Genomic DNA, 16,811 nt, shown 5'->3' with positions numbered 1-16,811 from the left:
TTATTTTTACGATTACATTCTATTTAAATTCAGATTTGTCACATGCACACATTTACAAAATATGCACACTAGCGCAACTATTCTTTTGGCTCATTTCTCTGATTGCATTGCCAGTCTATGATATATTCTATCAATACACTTTTTATATCATTCCCCAATAATTTGTGAATGAAATAAATTTTTTAATTTGATATAGAATAATATACAGGACTAATGTAATCGAAGTCATTACCAATCTAATTATATATAATTAAGAATCTACTCATACTACGGAATATACAAAGTCGCAAATAAAAACTTATACAGTAATCGCCTGCCAAACATGGCAAATACTGGCAAAGCCCCGTAATAGGAACAGTTCTATGTTCAGCAGTGAACAATTAATGCCTGACATAGTAATAAAATTTTGTGCCATGTAACTCACATTTCACATCTTTAGTACAGATATATACATTAAAGAAAATAGAACACTAAGAATATTTAGGTAAAAATATCCACAGAGTCGAACAAATATCACTCTTTATTATATAAATTACATACATATGTACATATAGTATTCCGTCTAAGGAGCGAGATCAAAGAGGCCTCGCTAACCGGAAAATAACACCTACCCCCCAATTATTGCCTTTCTTACGACATCTGACACTCCTATCTTGGCAATTTTTGTACCGTAATTGGCTGTCAGATAGTCAATGCGTGAAATAATGTGCCCTGGAATATGAAAAGGGGTCCCGGCAACGAAAATATATTATGGAAACGGAAAAATTATAGAATATGCAAGGAAGTAAGTATGAAGAATGATATGTCCTCTCTATTTTGAACATTGAATAACAGAATATATTATTCATGCTATCAATTATGACTTCGCAATTTGAAGACAACTCTTTTATGCAGTTTGAAATGGTAAACAAGTTTACAGTCCACCTGAACCTTCACCTGTAGACGTGAACTGTATAAATGGTCATCACAGAATGCATTGTAATGCCCGTAGTATTAATCTTGCTTTACCATAACTAAGGACTAAGCAGAAGACGTGTGGTTCAGGGAGAGAATAGACCACCCCTTCCTTTCTCATGGATGTCGTAAGAGGCGACTAAAGAAGGGCGAGGTATGGACAGCAGCGGCCCTCTTAAAACATCTCCAAAACGAAACTGCTGTTGCCAATCCGCCTGCCAATAATGGCAACAACTAACAAACCCCCTCCAAAGGGAGGTTTATGTTCAGCAATGGATAGTTAAAGGCTGATACGATGACTTACATCATACAAATAACACGAGATACTTGGTACATACTCAAAAAAAAAAAAGAAATAAAAGAATACATATGCAAAAACTAAGCTAAAAACTTTACTAACTAAACTTCATATAGTAGTCAATATGATGTAAAAATTTTATGAAGTTCATTTGTAGATGCTCATTGATAATAAAGCTGATACAGCTTTATTTTAACGAGAAAGTATAAAAACAATGTACCTACATACCGAAATATTTACAACATTCCTGCATTCACTTAATAATATATTTACCAAGTAATTCTTGCTAACAATAATTTCACAGTAAATGAACACCGAATTATATTTATAGTATCGAAGTAATTCAAGTTTGCTAAAGTAATATAATTTAATAGTACTCAAACAATAATAATTATTATACCTCTACTGAGCAATTATCCTTAACTAAGAACTATGCCTAAGGCCTATGTCTACGATGGACTACAGTAGGTTCATTATGATGATGATGATGATGATGATGATTATGATTATGATGAGATATTTATCACCATATCTAAATTATTTATTAGCATCCTGTCCGCATTTATGTGATTTATGCAACTTAGAATGGCAAACAAGCTAACAAACTACACGATGGCAAATGATTACAATGTGTTATACATAATAACATTGAAATAATTAACATCAGTTCTATCGGTGAAACTAAATTTTTCTAATTAGATTATGGGTCAGAATAGGACAAAAAGTTTTCAGTTTTTATTATTAATATGCCACTGCCACCTGTCAAGTTAATGTAACAATTTTGATTTTCTTCAATCCCTGTTTTTTGAGGAAATTTTTTCACTTTACACTTTTCACTGTTTCACTGAAATTTCAAAAGGTAGCTAATGATTTCAAATTCACCTGTATAGACTTTTAAATTTCTCCTATTATTTTAGCTGAACCACTCAATCCAGCACCTTTAAAATTAATGACAGAAATAATACAAAGCAAATTCAGTCTAGAAACATTGAACTGATGAGCATTCTAGAGATGCCTGAGACCAAAAGAATTGATAATATATGATCAATTAGTAATCCCAAGCTCACAAGCGGTATCGAACCCTTTAGTTTAAGGCGACACATTGTCTCTCTTCGTGTTCTACCGCTTGTATAGCGAATTGAATTCTGAAGAATTATGTGAAGTGATGCCCATAGCCAAAAGTTGGCTTCAAACGTATTTTCTCCCGGGAATGCTCAAGCTGTGGAATGAGCTCCCTGCCGAGATTTTTTCTAAAGACTACAGTATGGGATTCTTCAAAAAGGATATATTAAGGTTTCTTCTGGGTCAATAACGCACACATGATACCCCTAGTGTTGCAGGTGTCCATAGGCTACAGTGGCCATTCACCATCAGACGGATTGTATGTTTGTTGGCCACATTGGTGGTATAAAATAAAAATAAAAAAAAAACTGAAAAGAGAAAAGTGGTAACTTTATATTTAATCAATAAATGATCAAAAATCACCAACGCGATATATACTTATGTTGGATACTGGGCTTTTAGTCTGAATAGACTAAACTGACGAGAGTACTAGAAATGTCTGATTCTAAATGGGAACACGTTTCTTCATACATGATTAAAAATCATCAACCAAAAAGGAATGAAAAAAGTTGTACCTAAGTTTATAATAACGAAACGGCGCTAAAGTATTTGCATTTACCGTGGGCAAGATTCAATCAAGTCCGCTGGGCTTTTCTGGGTTATTATTATATCCGTTGCAATCCGGAGCCAACGCCGGCGGCAGGAAAACATTGCGGGAGGAAATTACATTTCCGCGGCAAGTGTACGCAGCGGAGGTCGACGGGCGCTCCTAATTCGTTGAATAATTGCAGAGGCGACGAACCAGCAGCGTGAAGTTAAGTCGACGCGGATAGAATACGCTGTTGATCTACAGGTGTGTTGCGTAGCAGTGTCTTGATTAATCAACAATATCCTTTTTTGATCGCAAATGTTCTGCTTGTAGATGAAGTTAGAGAAAAAATACGGAATAACAGCTCGAATATAAAACCTGGTTTAAACTATCCGTGTATGACTCACTCATCTCTTATATTTCCAGGACTCGACGCGGATACAATACGCTGTTGATCGACAGGTGTATTGCATATGAGTGTCTTGATTAGTCAACAATATCCACTTTTTATCACAGATGTTTTGTTTTTAAAAGGAGTTAGAGCAATAGTACCATGTGATAACTCTCTCGTCTCTTTTATCTCCAGGATAGAATAAGGAACGCGAATAAAATACAATTCACAAGTAGAAGAAGCGTAAGAGAAGAAAACATGCAAGGAAAAAAAAGAATACAAATTACCTGACCAGTATGCTATTTCCTAATTTAATGAGCTAAGCCCAGCAATGGAATATTAATGCATTGTTTAAGTTTAAACTTAAAGAACAACAAATCTGTTAACATTTGCAGTAAGTAACTACAGAATGCTGGGGGAAAGGGATTGTTAGTAGTGGAGACTAAGAATCATATTGCTAGCAATATACCCAACCAGGCCGACCTCCTCGCAGTTCTCCCTGGAAACTATCATGGTTAATTCCTGATTAATTCATCACGATGGGCTAACTGGCCTGTTTTCATTCTCATCTATCACCCTTCACTGGTGCTCCGCCAGCGTATCCCGTTAGCGCAGGCGGGGTTTTTTTTTTTTACAACACCATGGTTACCATACCATGGGTATACCATTTTCAACAATCAAAAAAACAAAAAGACTACAGAATGCTCATAACCATCTCTTCATGTAGTCTTTAGAGATAACTTTAGTTCTGCTAATACTATAACTGAAGAACAAAGTCCTCTAAAACACTGTACTGCATGCGACCATTTAAGACTAGTTTAGTATGGAGCGGAAATCTCTATAAATAACAAACGCTGTGACAGTAGACTGCAGCAGAGATATATGTATCATCATATCAAACAATTGTATCTACACTCCAAACTCCCTCTATTTCACTTCCCACAGACAGCATAAAATCTGTCTAATCAAGATGAGCGCGATTATTTGGTACTTTATTATCCTTTACGCCGCAAAGCTAAATTTGATGTGCAACCATACGCATATAAATCGGTGGCGAATTTCCAACCGTATTTCGCGTACTTAATACGGCAGCGTATGTTGCCGAGACCGTTTACGATGTAATAAAATGCGGTTTGCGAGAATTACGGCCACGATTATAATTTAGTTTTCACTAGATTTTCGCTATTACAATTTTATATAGGAATCATATTATCATTCTATTCTAGCTTTTATTTAAGGATTCATTAAGCCTATTTTTGAAGTGTACCTACATGGTAGGTAAGCTTGTTCATGTTATAATTTTGGCGAAATCTTAATTATATAGACTTTACTATATCTACTATCAATAACTTACTTATATCCTATAATTGATGTTATTTATTTATTTACATTTATTTATTTATATTGCATCACATAAGAAGTAATACAATAAACAATATAGTTAAAATAATACTAAAAGCAGTCTTTTTTTTTAACCATTCATTTCAAGTAAAATAACATTAGTTTCTGTTACAAAATATCCTACCTATTAAAAAGCATACCAAATGTTAATCTAAAATAATATACTTATTTCTGTCACCACCTAATTTCTAATAAAACCATTCACAGTTCGACCGTCAAACATTTTTTTTAATTTTGGCAAAGTACTAGTAGACAGACAGATAGGTATTTTTTATTGTTAATCCAAAAGATTACAATAGTATCATGATGAATACACCTAGAATTCAGAACAATGGTTTCCTGGGGGAATCACGTGGAGGTCGACTTGGTTAAGTATATTGCTAGCAATTGGGCCCATAGTCTCCATCACTAACAATCCCTTCCCCCATAGAGATTGTTTAAACCGTTAAGGCACTAAGGGGTAACAAACAAATAAACTCACTTTTACATTTATAATATTAGTAAAGAGCAGCTTTTGCTTTTACTAAAGCCATGTTTTTAAGGGTAAGTTTGAAAACATGTCCAACAAACCGCAAACTTTACCTTTGTACCCTAATCAAAAACGTTAATAGTAAGAGTTGGAGCCTCTCAACTGAAACACGACTTTACATTATTCGCAAGCAAGGCATCCGTCCGAAACTATGAAATCAGGATACGACGCCAAAATCCAAAACAAAATAACTCTTAGAAGGGGAACCGGCTGAGCTAAAGTTGGGCGAATGAAAATTAATGAAATTCTCGTTGTAAACCATAGAGCAAATGAATATAGATAATACACTTGATGTAGTATAAAAATCTTGTCTATAAATTATCTAGTATGTATCCTCCTCCATTATATATGAACGAACTTAATCTTTTAATGAATATGAAAAAAAAATTTAAAGGATACTTTAAGTATAACTTTTTATATATTCTGCTTATCACAATTTCTCAGTAAAAAGCGATTAATGAATGTGTTTATTGACTTTTTTCACTTCAATAATATTAGATTATAAATCACAATAAATATTTATAATTAAAAATTGTGTCCTACAAAAAAAAACTACTTCAAATTGTGATAAAACAAGTTATTTTGGTCTAAAAATTGTACTATTGAACTGTGTTTGACTTAATTTTTATGAAACAAATCTATAAATATATCTTTTCAGATAAAAAAAGTAATTTCCCAAATCGGTTTAGAGCTGACAGAAATATGAGATTACATACAATAAAAAAAAATTAAAGTTTTTTTTTATACAACTTAGAATGGCAAACAAGCTGACGGCCCACCTGATGGAAAGTGGTAACCGTCGCCTATAGACATGAGCAGTACCATGGACATAACAGAGTATACTGTTTCGCCCATGATACCCCCATGCGTTGCCATTTCTGAGGACTCAGGTGTTATTACTCCGTAACCAGTAAATTCACGCCATATCCCACCCTTCAAACCGAAACACAGCTATGCAAACACAACTGCTTTACGGTTGAAACACGAATGGGACAGAGGTACCCAGGCAATCGACTTTTGTACAATTATATTTTCTGAAAACCTAATTAGGAACAATAAAGACATTCACTAATGTTTATCACCAGAAAAAAAAAACTATGAACATAATTGTTTTCAATACCTTTAGGTATACTAAACAATTTATACCGTCCACACTTCAATGCTGCACTCCACTTAGCGCCGTCAACTTCGCGCCACTGCAACTTCTCAACTCTCAACTGACCCACTGCAGCTGCCCGGCAGGATAATACATAAATAATTACTGAAGACAACTTCTGTAGACGAGTGGCACTTGCCTTGTAAAATTAAAACCTAGAAAGGTTTTGACTTTTTTTTTGTTGAGAGACGAAAGTTGTCGTTTGACGTTAATGCAGTCGAAGTGGAGTTTGAGAGATAAATAGGTATATTGTATTATTAAAATTAATGCATGTTCCAAAAAAAATTATTCAAAGTGTAGTTTCTCAATGCAACTGTGTATTTTTTGTTTTTATATTATGCTGTAATGTAGCATAAACTTGTAGAGATATGTATGAAAATAAATAATTATTATGGAAACATCACTTATGTTTTATATATAAATTATATTAATATTTTCAACTAACAATCCCATAAATAAGATAAAAAAGTAAAAAGAGAAGAATATTGTTCTAATAAGAGCAGAATTTCATGCCAAATAATGAAATGTTAATAGGTTGTTATGATATGGTATAAACTTTTCGAATTATAGTAAATCAGTCTACGTAATTATTTTATTGGTTTTGAATGTACAAGAGTAACTCTTACAACATTTGTAATTTAAAGTTAACAATAGTTTTAACAGAAAATATTTTGCACGCAACTAAACTAGCAGCTAAACTATTATTTATATACAAAGTTGAATAACTATCCTTTATCATTTAATCGGCCGCGAATCTTCCGCGTACACTAGCGGAGCTCATAAATAACGGCTATCAATTTTTTTATTAGCTTCTCTTCCTTCCGTGTTGTGATCGTTTATACGTAATTCGCTGTGGTAAGATCACGCTAATGTACCAATAACTACGTTTATGACGCTATTAGAATACCAACGGGCGATACAAGAATAATTGTATGTTATAAACTTGTTTCTACGACACAACTCTCTATAACTAAAGTTTGCTGTAACATTATTAAGATACTCTTTGTTTATTCAAAAAGTTTTTCAGCGTTTAGAGTTCCCAAACTTGACTTTGTTGTTTAAAAAAATAATAACTATCAAATTTCTATCAGTAAGTATAAAGCGTATTATGTACTTGTTCGTACATTAATAAATGTTTTTTTACTATTCACAACACATAAATAACAGCTTAAAAATATAACTGGTTTAATTTTGTATCTGTAGTTTAAGTGTATGCATTATTATTATTTTTTTTTTTATAAAAATCTAACGTTTTTTAAACAAACTAAAAGTTTTTGTACGCATTATGTATATCATATAAAAATAATAAATCAAATTTTTGGGAGATTTTAAAAAGTCTAATCCTAAGGAAATATAGAATAAACCTTGACTTTTTTTATGGAACTTAGAATAGCAAACAAGCTAACGGCTCATCTGATGGAAAGTGGTAACCGTCGCCTATAGACATGGACAGTACCATGGCTATTACAGAGTATACTGTTTCACCCATAATACCTCCCATGCGTTTCCTTTCCTGAGGACTCAGGTGTTATTCCTCTGCACCCTGTAAATTCACCCTTCAAACCGAAACACAACCATGCAAACATAACTATTTCACGGTAGAAACACGAATGGGACAGAGGTGCCAAAGCAAACGACTTTTGTACAGTCTCCCTCTGATATGCTCCTCTCCTCTCTCCCTCTATGCACAATCTTTCCATATGTCACCGATTTTGGTCTGATTATTTTATATCTTGACGCTGTTAACAATCAAAATTATCCTGAGTAATAACAATAGATCTTATTGATATATTTTATGATTTAAATATATTCAGCGAAATATGAAGTCAAAAGTATTTCTAACTACTTAAATAGGGATAAAATAAGCATAATTGTTATTTACGTAGTCGACAAAATATATTAAACACTCGACTTTTCATTCTATTCAATCTATTGTGGAAATCTTGATAGGTACAATCAAAATAAAAAACTCTGGCAACTTATTTAAATCAAGCTCTGGCCCGAGTTGACGGTTACCCCCGGCTTTCGTGACGTAGTCGATTTGGCGTGCTCAATAAAAAAAATCTCCGTCAATTTATGTTCACGTAATAGGCACTGCGGATAATTCGCGACGTTACCACGACCCTTTCATGCTCGTTTTGTTTCATAAAACGTCACAACGGACTTTAAATATTCAAGGTTTTTGTGCGTCTGCCTAAATACAAAAAAAAAAGTATTTTCGGTGCTTTATAACCATTTATTTAGTATGAATTTTAAGTTTTAATAAAGATAGTATATGATTTCAATATATTTATAGAACTTACATGGCTTTTATTACTTAATAGTCTTGCTTACACTCCTGTGAGTTTGTTTGTTTGTTACTTTATGGCACATAAACTATATGGGAGGGAGACGAATATACATTTTTAAACCGGTCAGTAAACATATCACGCGAACGAAGTCGCGGCTAATAACTACTATTGAATAAATACGTAAACAATCGTAACTATAAGTACCTTTACAAATATAAAATTTTATTAACAAAAAATACGACTTGAAAGTTGTTCAAGTAGGTACAGTGAATACAAATAAACACGTAAAAATTTGGCATAAAACTGAGTGTCGACAACTTTGGCACGGAATACAAGTTTCGATGGAAAGTATTAAGTGCGGAATTATGATAATGGGATTATTATCATAGACCGTAGCGGAACAAATCTAAAAATTGTCGAAAGAATATACGTACATTAGCTGATATGGTTACTATTTGCTAGGGTTGTTATTTGCCACGAAAAGGTACTTAGAATGGCAAACAAGCTTTTTTTTTTTATACAACAAGCTGACGACCCACCTGATGGAAAGTGGTAACCGTCGCCTATAGACATGAGCAGTACCACGGACATAACTGAGTACACTGTTTCGCCCATGATACCCCCCATGCGTTGCCATTCCTGAGGACTCAGATGTTATTCCTCTGTACCCGATAAATTCACATCATATCCCACCCTTAAAATTGAAACACAGCCATGCAAACACAACTGCTTCACGGTAGAAACATGAATGGGACATAAGTACCTAAGCAATCGACTTTTGTACAAAGTCTCCCTCTAAACGGTTTAACCTCTTTAGAGGTATAATCAAAGTAAAATTTCCTTTTATACTATTACACCATTAATATATATTATACATGTCATGCATGCATTCGTCATAGAGACCACTTATTCCAAAAGAGACAAATGGGTACTGCCGGTCTTCTATCGACTAAAAGCCTCTCTTCGCCGCAGTGTTAGTTGACGGATTCGCGTCTAAAATCACCAGATGTCTAAAATCACAAGTTACCTCATATTTCAAACTATGCCGATACGAATATATCATAAACATAGGCCTTTCCCAAAAGACATAAACCAAACGAATATATACCCGTACTTAATTGTGAAAATAAAGTTAGGGATAAAAAATGCTCCCTTATTTATTGTAAATAATAAAGTTTTTAATTTAATAAGTAAATTAAATTAAGTAAATTCTCCCTTATTTATCGTAAATTTAACTATGGTTGGCAACAATAAATGCATTCGTTTTGTATAACATGTTACTATATTTTTTATTGTATATCTAATAAGATATCGTCCTTTTTGAAATTAGTTGAAAACAAATTATCATATTATATTGTATTATAAAATTTTCATTGTACATAATTTACATTGGACACATTAAAAGATTTTATATACCAGAGGGAGACTTTGTACAAAAGTCGATTGCTTGGGTACCTCTGTTCCATTCGTGTTTCTACCGTGAAGTAGTTGTGTTTGCATGGCTGTGTTTCGGTTTGATGGATGGGATATGGCGTTTTACACGGTACAGAGGAATAACACCTGAGACCTCAGGAATGGCAACGCATAGGAGGTATCATGGGCGAAACATAATATTTGTGTACTGTTATGTCCATGGTACTGCCCATGTGTATAGGCGACGGGTTACCACTTTCCATCAGGTGGGCCGTCAGCTTGTTTTCCATTCTAAATCGTATAAAAAAAAAACTATATATACAATAATAAAATATCGTCATACAAGTATAATCTAAAACTCGTATTTTTTTATGCTGGTAACTATATTTATTTCAAGTATTAGCAGGTGGCAACCCTAGTCGCCAATACACGCAAACATCTCCACATATTAGATTACACACGAAGTACTACAACAACGGAAATAGTACATAGTATAAATAATTCAGGCGCCTGAAATCAGGCAATTAGTAATCATGGTCAATACGCATTAGCATTTAACGCGAAACTCATACAGTCCCGAAGGAAAGTAACGGGCGAATGTTGTGTAGTAAAAATAACTGGAAATAGAGGGCTAGGATCCCTGATAGGACAAAAATAGTATGGCGCAATCGAATCTCGTGCTGACTAGAGTTTTTTTTTTTATTAACGTATAGAATTGGATATAAATGAGGTCATGAGAATTTATACGTTAATATACTTTGCCACAGTGACAGTTTTAGTTGACCTTTTTTTTAATGGATGATAATGGAATAGTAACCCCGCCTGCGCTATCGGTATACGCTGGCAGGGCATCAGTGAAGGGTGATAGCTAAGGATGAAGCAGGGCAGTTAGCCCATCATTACAAATTCAACAATTAAGCAATCACGATGGTTTCCAGGGAGAACCACGAGGATGTCGACTTGAAACGGTTTATGGCTAGCAATGGAGTTGCAGTTATCTCGGTACCTATACTGGTTTATAATCAAGTAGTTGTAACCCATGACTTTTCCCTAACAATAAATAATCTGAAATCGGAAATAAGAAGCATTACGACAGCTTTTTATTCAAAACATTACTGTTGAAAAAATAGAAAATGATCGTATATGTATTTCTATATATACGATCATATATATGATTCTATATATACGATTCATACTTATATATATATTTAAAAAACGAACAAAGTTTCGTGCCTCCAGTCAAACTGTTTATAGTTACTCTTTTCTATCTAAAGGTTGCCTGGAAGAGATCGCCCTTAGCGATAAGGTTGGCCCATTGTTTTCTTAGTGTAATATTTTTTTGTAATTGTTTGTATCTATAATAAGTTTACTATTGTAATCTTATGGAGGAAAAAATAAAGAGTGTCTATCTATCTATGTATACCATTTATAGTAAATACCTAACATCATTCAATGTAGCTTATCAATCAAGGGCCGTGATTTATTCAAATCACAGAAGCTACACTGCCGACCATAAAACTTGAACCATTCTAGTCGTAACTTCTACGCAGTTGCGTGCGTTTAGTATTCATACCTTCTGTGTATTTCCTAATTGAAACCTAAATTTGACTTGACCAAATACAAACAAATGTTCGCTCTATTATATATCTTTGACTGTTATTTTGAATTACTATATTGAGAAGAAATAAAAACATTACAATTCTATTTTTTTGCCATTCTAAGTTGTATAAAAAAACTATAAAAGGACATAATAAGCTTCCATGGTTTTATTTTTAAAAGCCTACCTTCTGCCTAGATTATTCTTTTACCGATCTGATTTCTCAACCTTACTTTGTCTACTCACAGAAAGAGAGAAATTAATGGGCATCAAATAATATTTTTTGTTATACCACTGAGATAGCAAACAAGCATACGGCCCACCTGATGGTAAGCGGTTATCATAGCCTATAAACGCCTGCAATATCAGGGGCATTACGCGCGCGTTGCCGACCCTGAAGAAACCTCTTTTTCCCTTTTTTAAAGAACCCCATGCCCCGAGAGAGACTATCTTCCATCCCAAGAGACTATCTTGGAAAAAAAATTACAGAGATGTTAAAAAATTTTAAATTCAAATAATGTAGACAAAGAATGTAGAAAAATATTTAATCTATTTAGGTGAAACATCGAAACTGATAAAAAATTTGAACCTTTTATATTTTTTCAGAAATGAATATGGGACTGATAACCGAATATCTCTGTTTACCCCGCAAATAATTAGAATTTAAAGTAAAGAGAAACCTATATACGCATTAATTTAAATAACTGACTATTTATAAAATTAAATTGTTACTAGACGATATCTGTGCGTGGGAGATATTAAAGAAGAATCAGTATAAGGATTCTTATAACCTTAACTTCTAATCAAAGCTCGAGCTCGTTGAAGGAACTTTTTCCATGTTCGGTTGAGAAAAATACAACTATCAAAATAGGCTCTTCTTCCACTAGCATTTTTTTTAACGGATGATAATGGTATGGTAAACTCGCCTGCGCTATCGGTATACACCGGCGCAGCACCAATGAAGGATGATAAGTGAAAATGAAAGAACAGGCCAGTTAGCCCATCGTAATAAATACACCTGGAATTCAGCACGATGTTTTCCAGGGGAGACCGCGTGGAGTTCAACCTGACGGGGTATATTGCTAGCAATGGGACTAGTAGTCCGCATTACTAACAATCTCTCCCCCCCCCTCCTTCCACTGCCATTGACTCTGCTCAACGATGACATGGGCCATTATCTGAACTTGGATATATTGACTTGTAAACTTGTCGAGTTTCGCAGAATGGCAATAAATTATTTAGAAAGTATCCAATAATGAAATGTTATTATGTTACATATATTGTGATTGCTAAGGGAACGAATTGGGAAACTGTTAAGCTCCCTTAGTCGGTAAATATAAATAAATAAAAGAAATTTTAATTTTACCTTTCTATCCGTCTGCATGCTTATTCCGGCAACACGTAAAAATTACTGTACCAAATTGAATGCTAACCGCATTCACCCTAGTTGGGTTTTTTATCTTGATACGTCTACCTAAATCTACTTCAATGGTTTTTCTACTTCTAAACAATGAGAACGAAGTAGCGGGCAAAGCTAAACTAATACTAAATAATATATTACCATTGTATACCTATACAATTTATGAAATATTATTTTCTCCACAGACCTTTTGACGTGATATGAATTGAAACAGAATGTAATGTGGGACTACTAAGTCAAATAGGGCGAATGCTTTCAACTTATCAAATAACTTTTTTTCCAATATCTTCAATACGAGTATAATATAATTTATGGCGTATTTTTTTTATTCTAACCCTTAATTGTCCACTGCTGAAGAAATATAGACAATCATTAGAGAAAGTCTTGAATCACTCGCGTCCATTGACTCCTGCAAGACTTTTGGAGTGGGAGGAAGGGATTGTTAGTATTGGAGAGGTTAGTCTCCATTGCTGTCAATATACCCTATCAGGTCGACTTCCACGCGGTTCTCACTGGTAACTTTCATGACTAATTTAACGTTGAATTTGTCAAGATGAGCCTGACTGACCTGCCTTTTTCTTCTCACTTATCACCTCTCACTGGTACCCCGCCAGTGTATACCAATAGCACAGGCGGAGTTACCAAGCCATTTTCACTCTTTAAAAAAAATTGGTTTAACTGTTAAGGCACTGTAAGGTAACAAACAAACGAAACTCACTTTTATATTTACGTATATAACATTAGTAAGGATTAGCACTCTTAAGCCTAGTAATGATTCTGAATTGAAGATGCAGCATTACTAAGTATCATCAAAGAGGCATGATCATAACTTAATCCCGTAATATATAAGATTAACGGAGAGGCCATCACGCCACTGAAATGTGTTTGTTTGCCTTATGAAATGTTATTCAGTGCTATTATGATTATTAGTACCATAATGGGCCGGGAGCCAACAGGCACTATATTATAGGGGCGAGTGGCTTTATTGTAGTATTGTGGCACGGATTTGTTTTCCCCGGGGCTTTTTAAGCCGCGTAAAGTACCACTGCTGATAATGGCGTAGGTACGTGATAAAAAATAAGCCATTAAATTAAATAAAAAATAAATAAATAAAATACTAACAGCGATGAGAATGATAAAGGAAATGGAGAACGTAAAAACTTTTGTAACTTTGTATATTATATATGTATATATCTTGTCTTATCCGTCAAACTTTAGTGCCTTACTGGAGTAGAGTGGCGGAGGATAGAGTTCAGTGGAGAGAGCTGAAGGAGGCCTATGCCAGGAGGCACATCGAATTGAGAGATATATTATAATAAATAGAAAGGGAAAATATGTCTTAGTAGGTTTATAGAGAATTCGGAGTAAAAGGGCTTATATATATATATATATATATATATATATATATATATATATATATATATATATATATATATATATATATAATATATATATATATATATATAACTAATTCTACCACCTTTTTTTATATTGATAGTGACAATAATTCATAACCAACCAATATTTTATAATCTTAGATTATATAGATAGAATGTCTCCATAAAAATGCTTTAAGAAAAACGGATCAACTTTTTCATACAATTTTGCGTGATAAATATGTAGTTATGAGTGATTCCTTTATACCTTCTATATTTATTTTGTTATATAATTTTTAAATCTTTTTAATGCAAAAAAATAATTTTATTTATTAAATAATTAAATATAGATACGTTAAGATACATTTTGTGCATACGTATATAGAACACATAAAAAAACGATGCAGCTAATTGGACAATTGGACATAAAATTTACCCGGTTTTGAGACTTGATACTCTATCTATATAATCTAAGATTATAATGTATAAAATATTATTAGATCAAGAAATTTTAAATATTTCATACAAGTTTTTTTTTGGAAAAATAAAAACAGAAGATCTAAGTGTTTGATATCTGCAATAATTTCTATCTCGTTTGTTATATTAAGCGATTGTCCTCCAGAATAAATAATTACTCTACTTTTTTTAAAATCTTTTACTGTCCTTAATCACTTATTCATCGAGGCTAATTCAATTGCTCACGGCATATTTTTCCTTAAACGCCTACGATAAACTTTATTGCGACGAACAAAGTTTGTTGCTATACATTTTTGTACAGGCGCCATTAAGTTATCTTGATTAAGTAAATTAATTTGAAAATGTTTGCAACACGAGCTTAATTATTACTTTTTATTTGTTCACTTTATATCATTTGCTAATTATTTATTTACATAAGTCAGAAATATCGCAACGGCCATCTTTACTTATCAACCAACTTCCAACAGGTTAAAAGTGAATAAGAATTGAGTGATACTATAACAAAGACCAAAGTGCAAAAATTAAAGTGTGTATTAAAAGAAACTTAAAACGTTATGAAAAAATGCCTGAATCGGACAGGACGCTGACCCTCGTATTAGATTAAACGACAAATGGTAAATACGCGGAGTGTGACAGTGTCAGGTGGCGATGAGGCGGGGGGCGGGTGTGCCCCCGCGCCTCTTATCAGGAGATAAGGTGCCGTGGTTGCCGATCGCGTACAGGCTCTCGACAAACTGGCTCGAGGCATCAGCGTGACCAGGCCGCTTGGTACAAAGCGGCCGCCGCCCGCAATGCTGCACTCTCTGAACGCACTCGCCGGGAAAATCTCGCCGGGCGGCGGCCTGGACAACAACGCTAACAGACACACGCACCCCAACAAGAATCACAAGGCGTCCTCGCCTTCGTCGCCGTACTCCAAGCCCAAGTAAGTCCATTTGCATTTTAACTCTATTAAAGTGGAGTTGGACCAAGCGAGCGAACTCTCATTCTTCTTCTACACCTTCGAATTCCTGTTTAGAGAGCATGTTATGTGAAAATTATGAGCTGTTTCTCGTTACTCAACAGTATTCCTTGTTCTTCAATTGTCCTTTTAGTTTAAACCCATCTAGTTCTATGTTCTCACTCTTGTCCTATTCTCCCTATTCTTTTTGTCAAATTCCATTTTAAGAATCGCTCGCAATACCTACGACTTGAGTATAAGGTGAACATAAATTTTCTTACCACGTTATAAAGAAAAATTACTGTGTTTTTTATGATATGACAAACAAGCTGACGGCCCCATCTGATGGAAAGTAGTAACTGTCACTAATAGACACGAACAGCACTATTGGTAACAAGAGTACACTGTAATGCATTCCTGAGGAGTAAGATTTTATGTTTTCTGTGATTAAGAATAAAATAATATAATAAAATCTAAACATTTATTCATCTGATGTGATCTTAATGTACGAGTATCTTATTAATTATCTTAACGCATGGGGGGTATCATGGGCGAAACAGTATACTCTGTTATGTCCATGGTACTGCTCATGTCTATAGGCGACGATTACCACTTTCCATCAGGTAGGCCGTCAGCTTGTTTGCCATTCTAAATTGTATAAAAAAAATGTTCGAGAGTAATGCAGTGAAGTAACATTTCTCAATACAGTTACATTTTACTCCCTATCTTGCTTGTAGTATGATAACGTAGGCATAGTTATTAACAATAACCTCTGTAGTTTACACTGTGATAATACAATCTATTAAAATTCAATATAAACTGTAGTGTACGAGTGAACGAATCCCCTTAAAATTATTTCATTTTTAAATGAATTTAAAATAGAAGAGATTACAGACTTAAAATAGAAAAAGGTTCTA

At 33.9% G+C, this 16,811-nt stretch overlaps 1 protein-coding gene across 6 annotated transcripts in view; it reads left to right on the top strand.

Annotated features, from left to right (window-relative positions):
* The window catches only part of LOC113512633 (CUGBP Elav-like family member 2), a 549,805-nt gene that overhangs the window by 344,791 nt on the left and 188,203 nt on the right, over window positions 1-16,811 (top strand). For 3 of the 6 annotated variants that reach the window (XM_052900071.1, XM_052900073.1, XM_052900072.1), the window contains one exon: window positions 15,422-15,879. The exons of the other annotated variants lie outside the window; for them this stretch is intronic. In XM_052900071.1, the coding sequence (XP_052756031.1) occupies window positions 15,746-15,879 (134 nt within the window). In that variant the 5' untranslated portion in view covers window positions 15,422-15,745. The remainder of the gene's footprint in view (window positions 1-15,421; window positions 15,880-16,811) is intronic. 6 annotated transcript variants of the gene reach the window in all.

The sequence above is a fragment of the Galleria mellonella genome, unplaced genomic scaffold (assembly GCF_026898425.1).
Source record: "Galleria mellonella isolate WM207_F2 unplaced genomic scaffold, CSIRO_AGI_GalMel_v1 utg64, whole genome shotgun sequence".
Lineage (NCBI taxonomy): Eukaryota > Metazoa > Arthropoda > Insecta > Lepidoptera > Pyralidae > Galleria > Galleria mellonella.
Note: the sequence above shows the minus strand (reverse complement) of the source record. Positions and strands in the feature narration are given on the sequence as shown.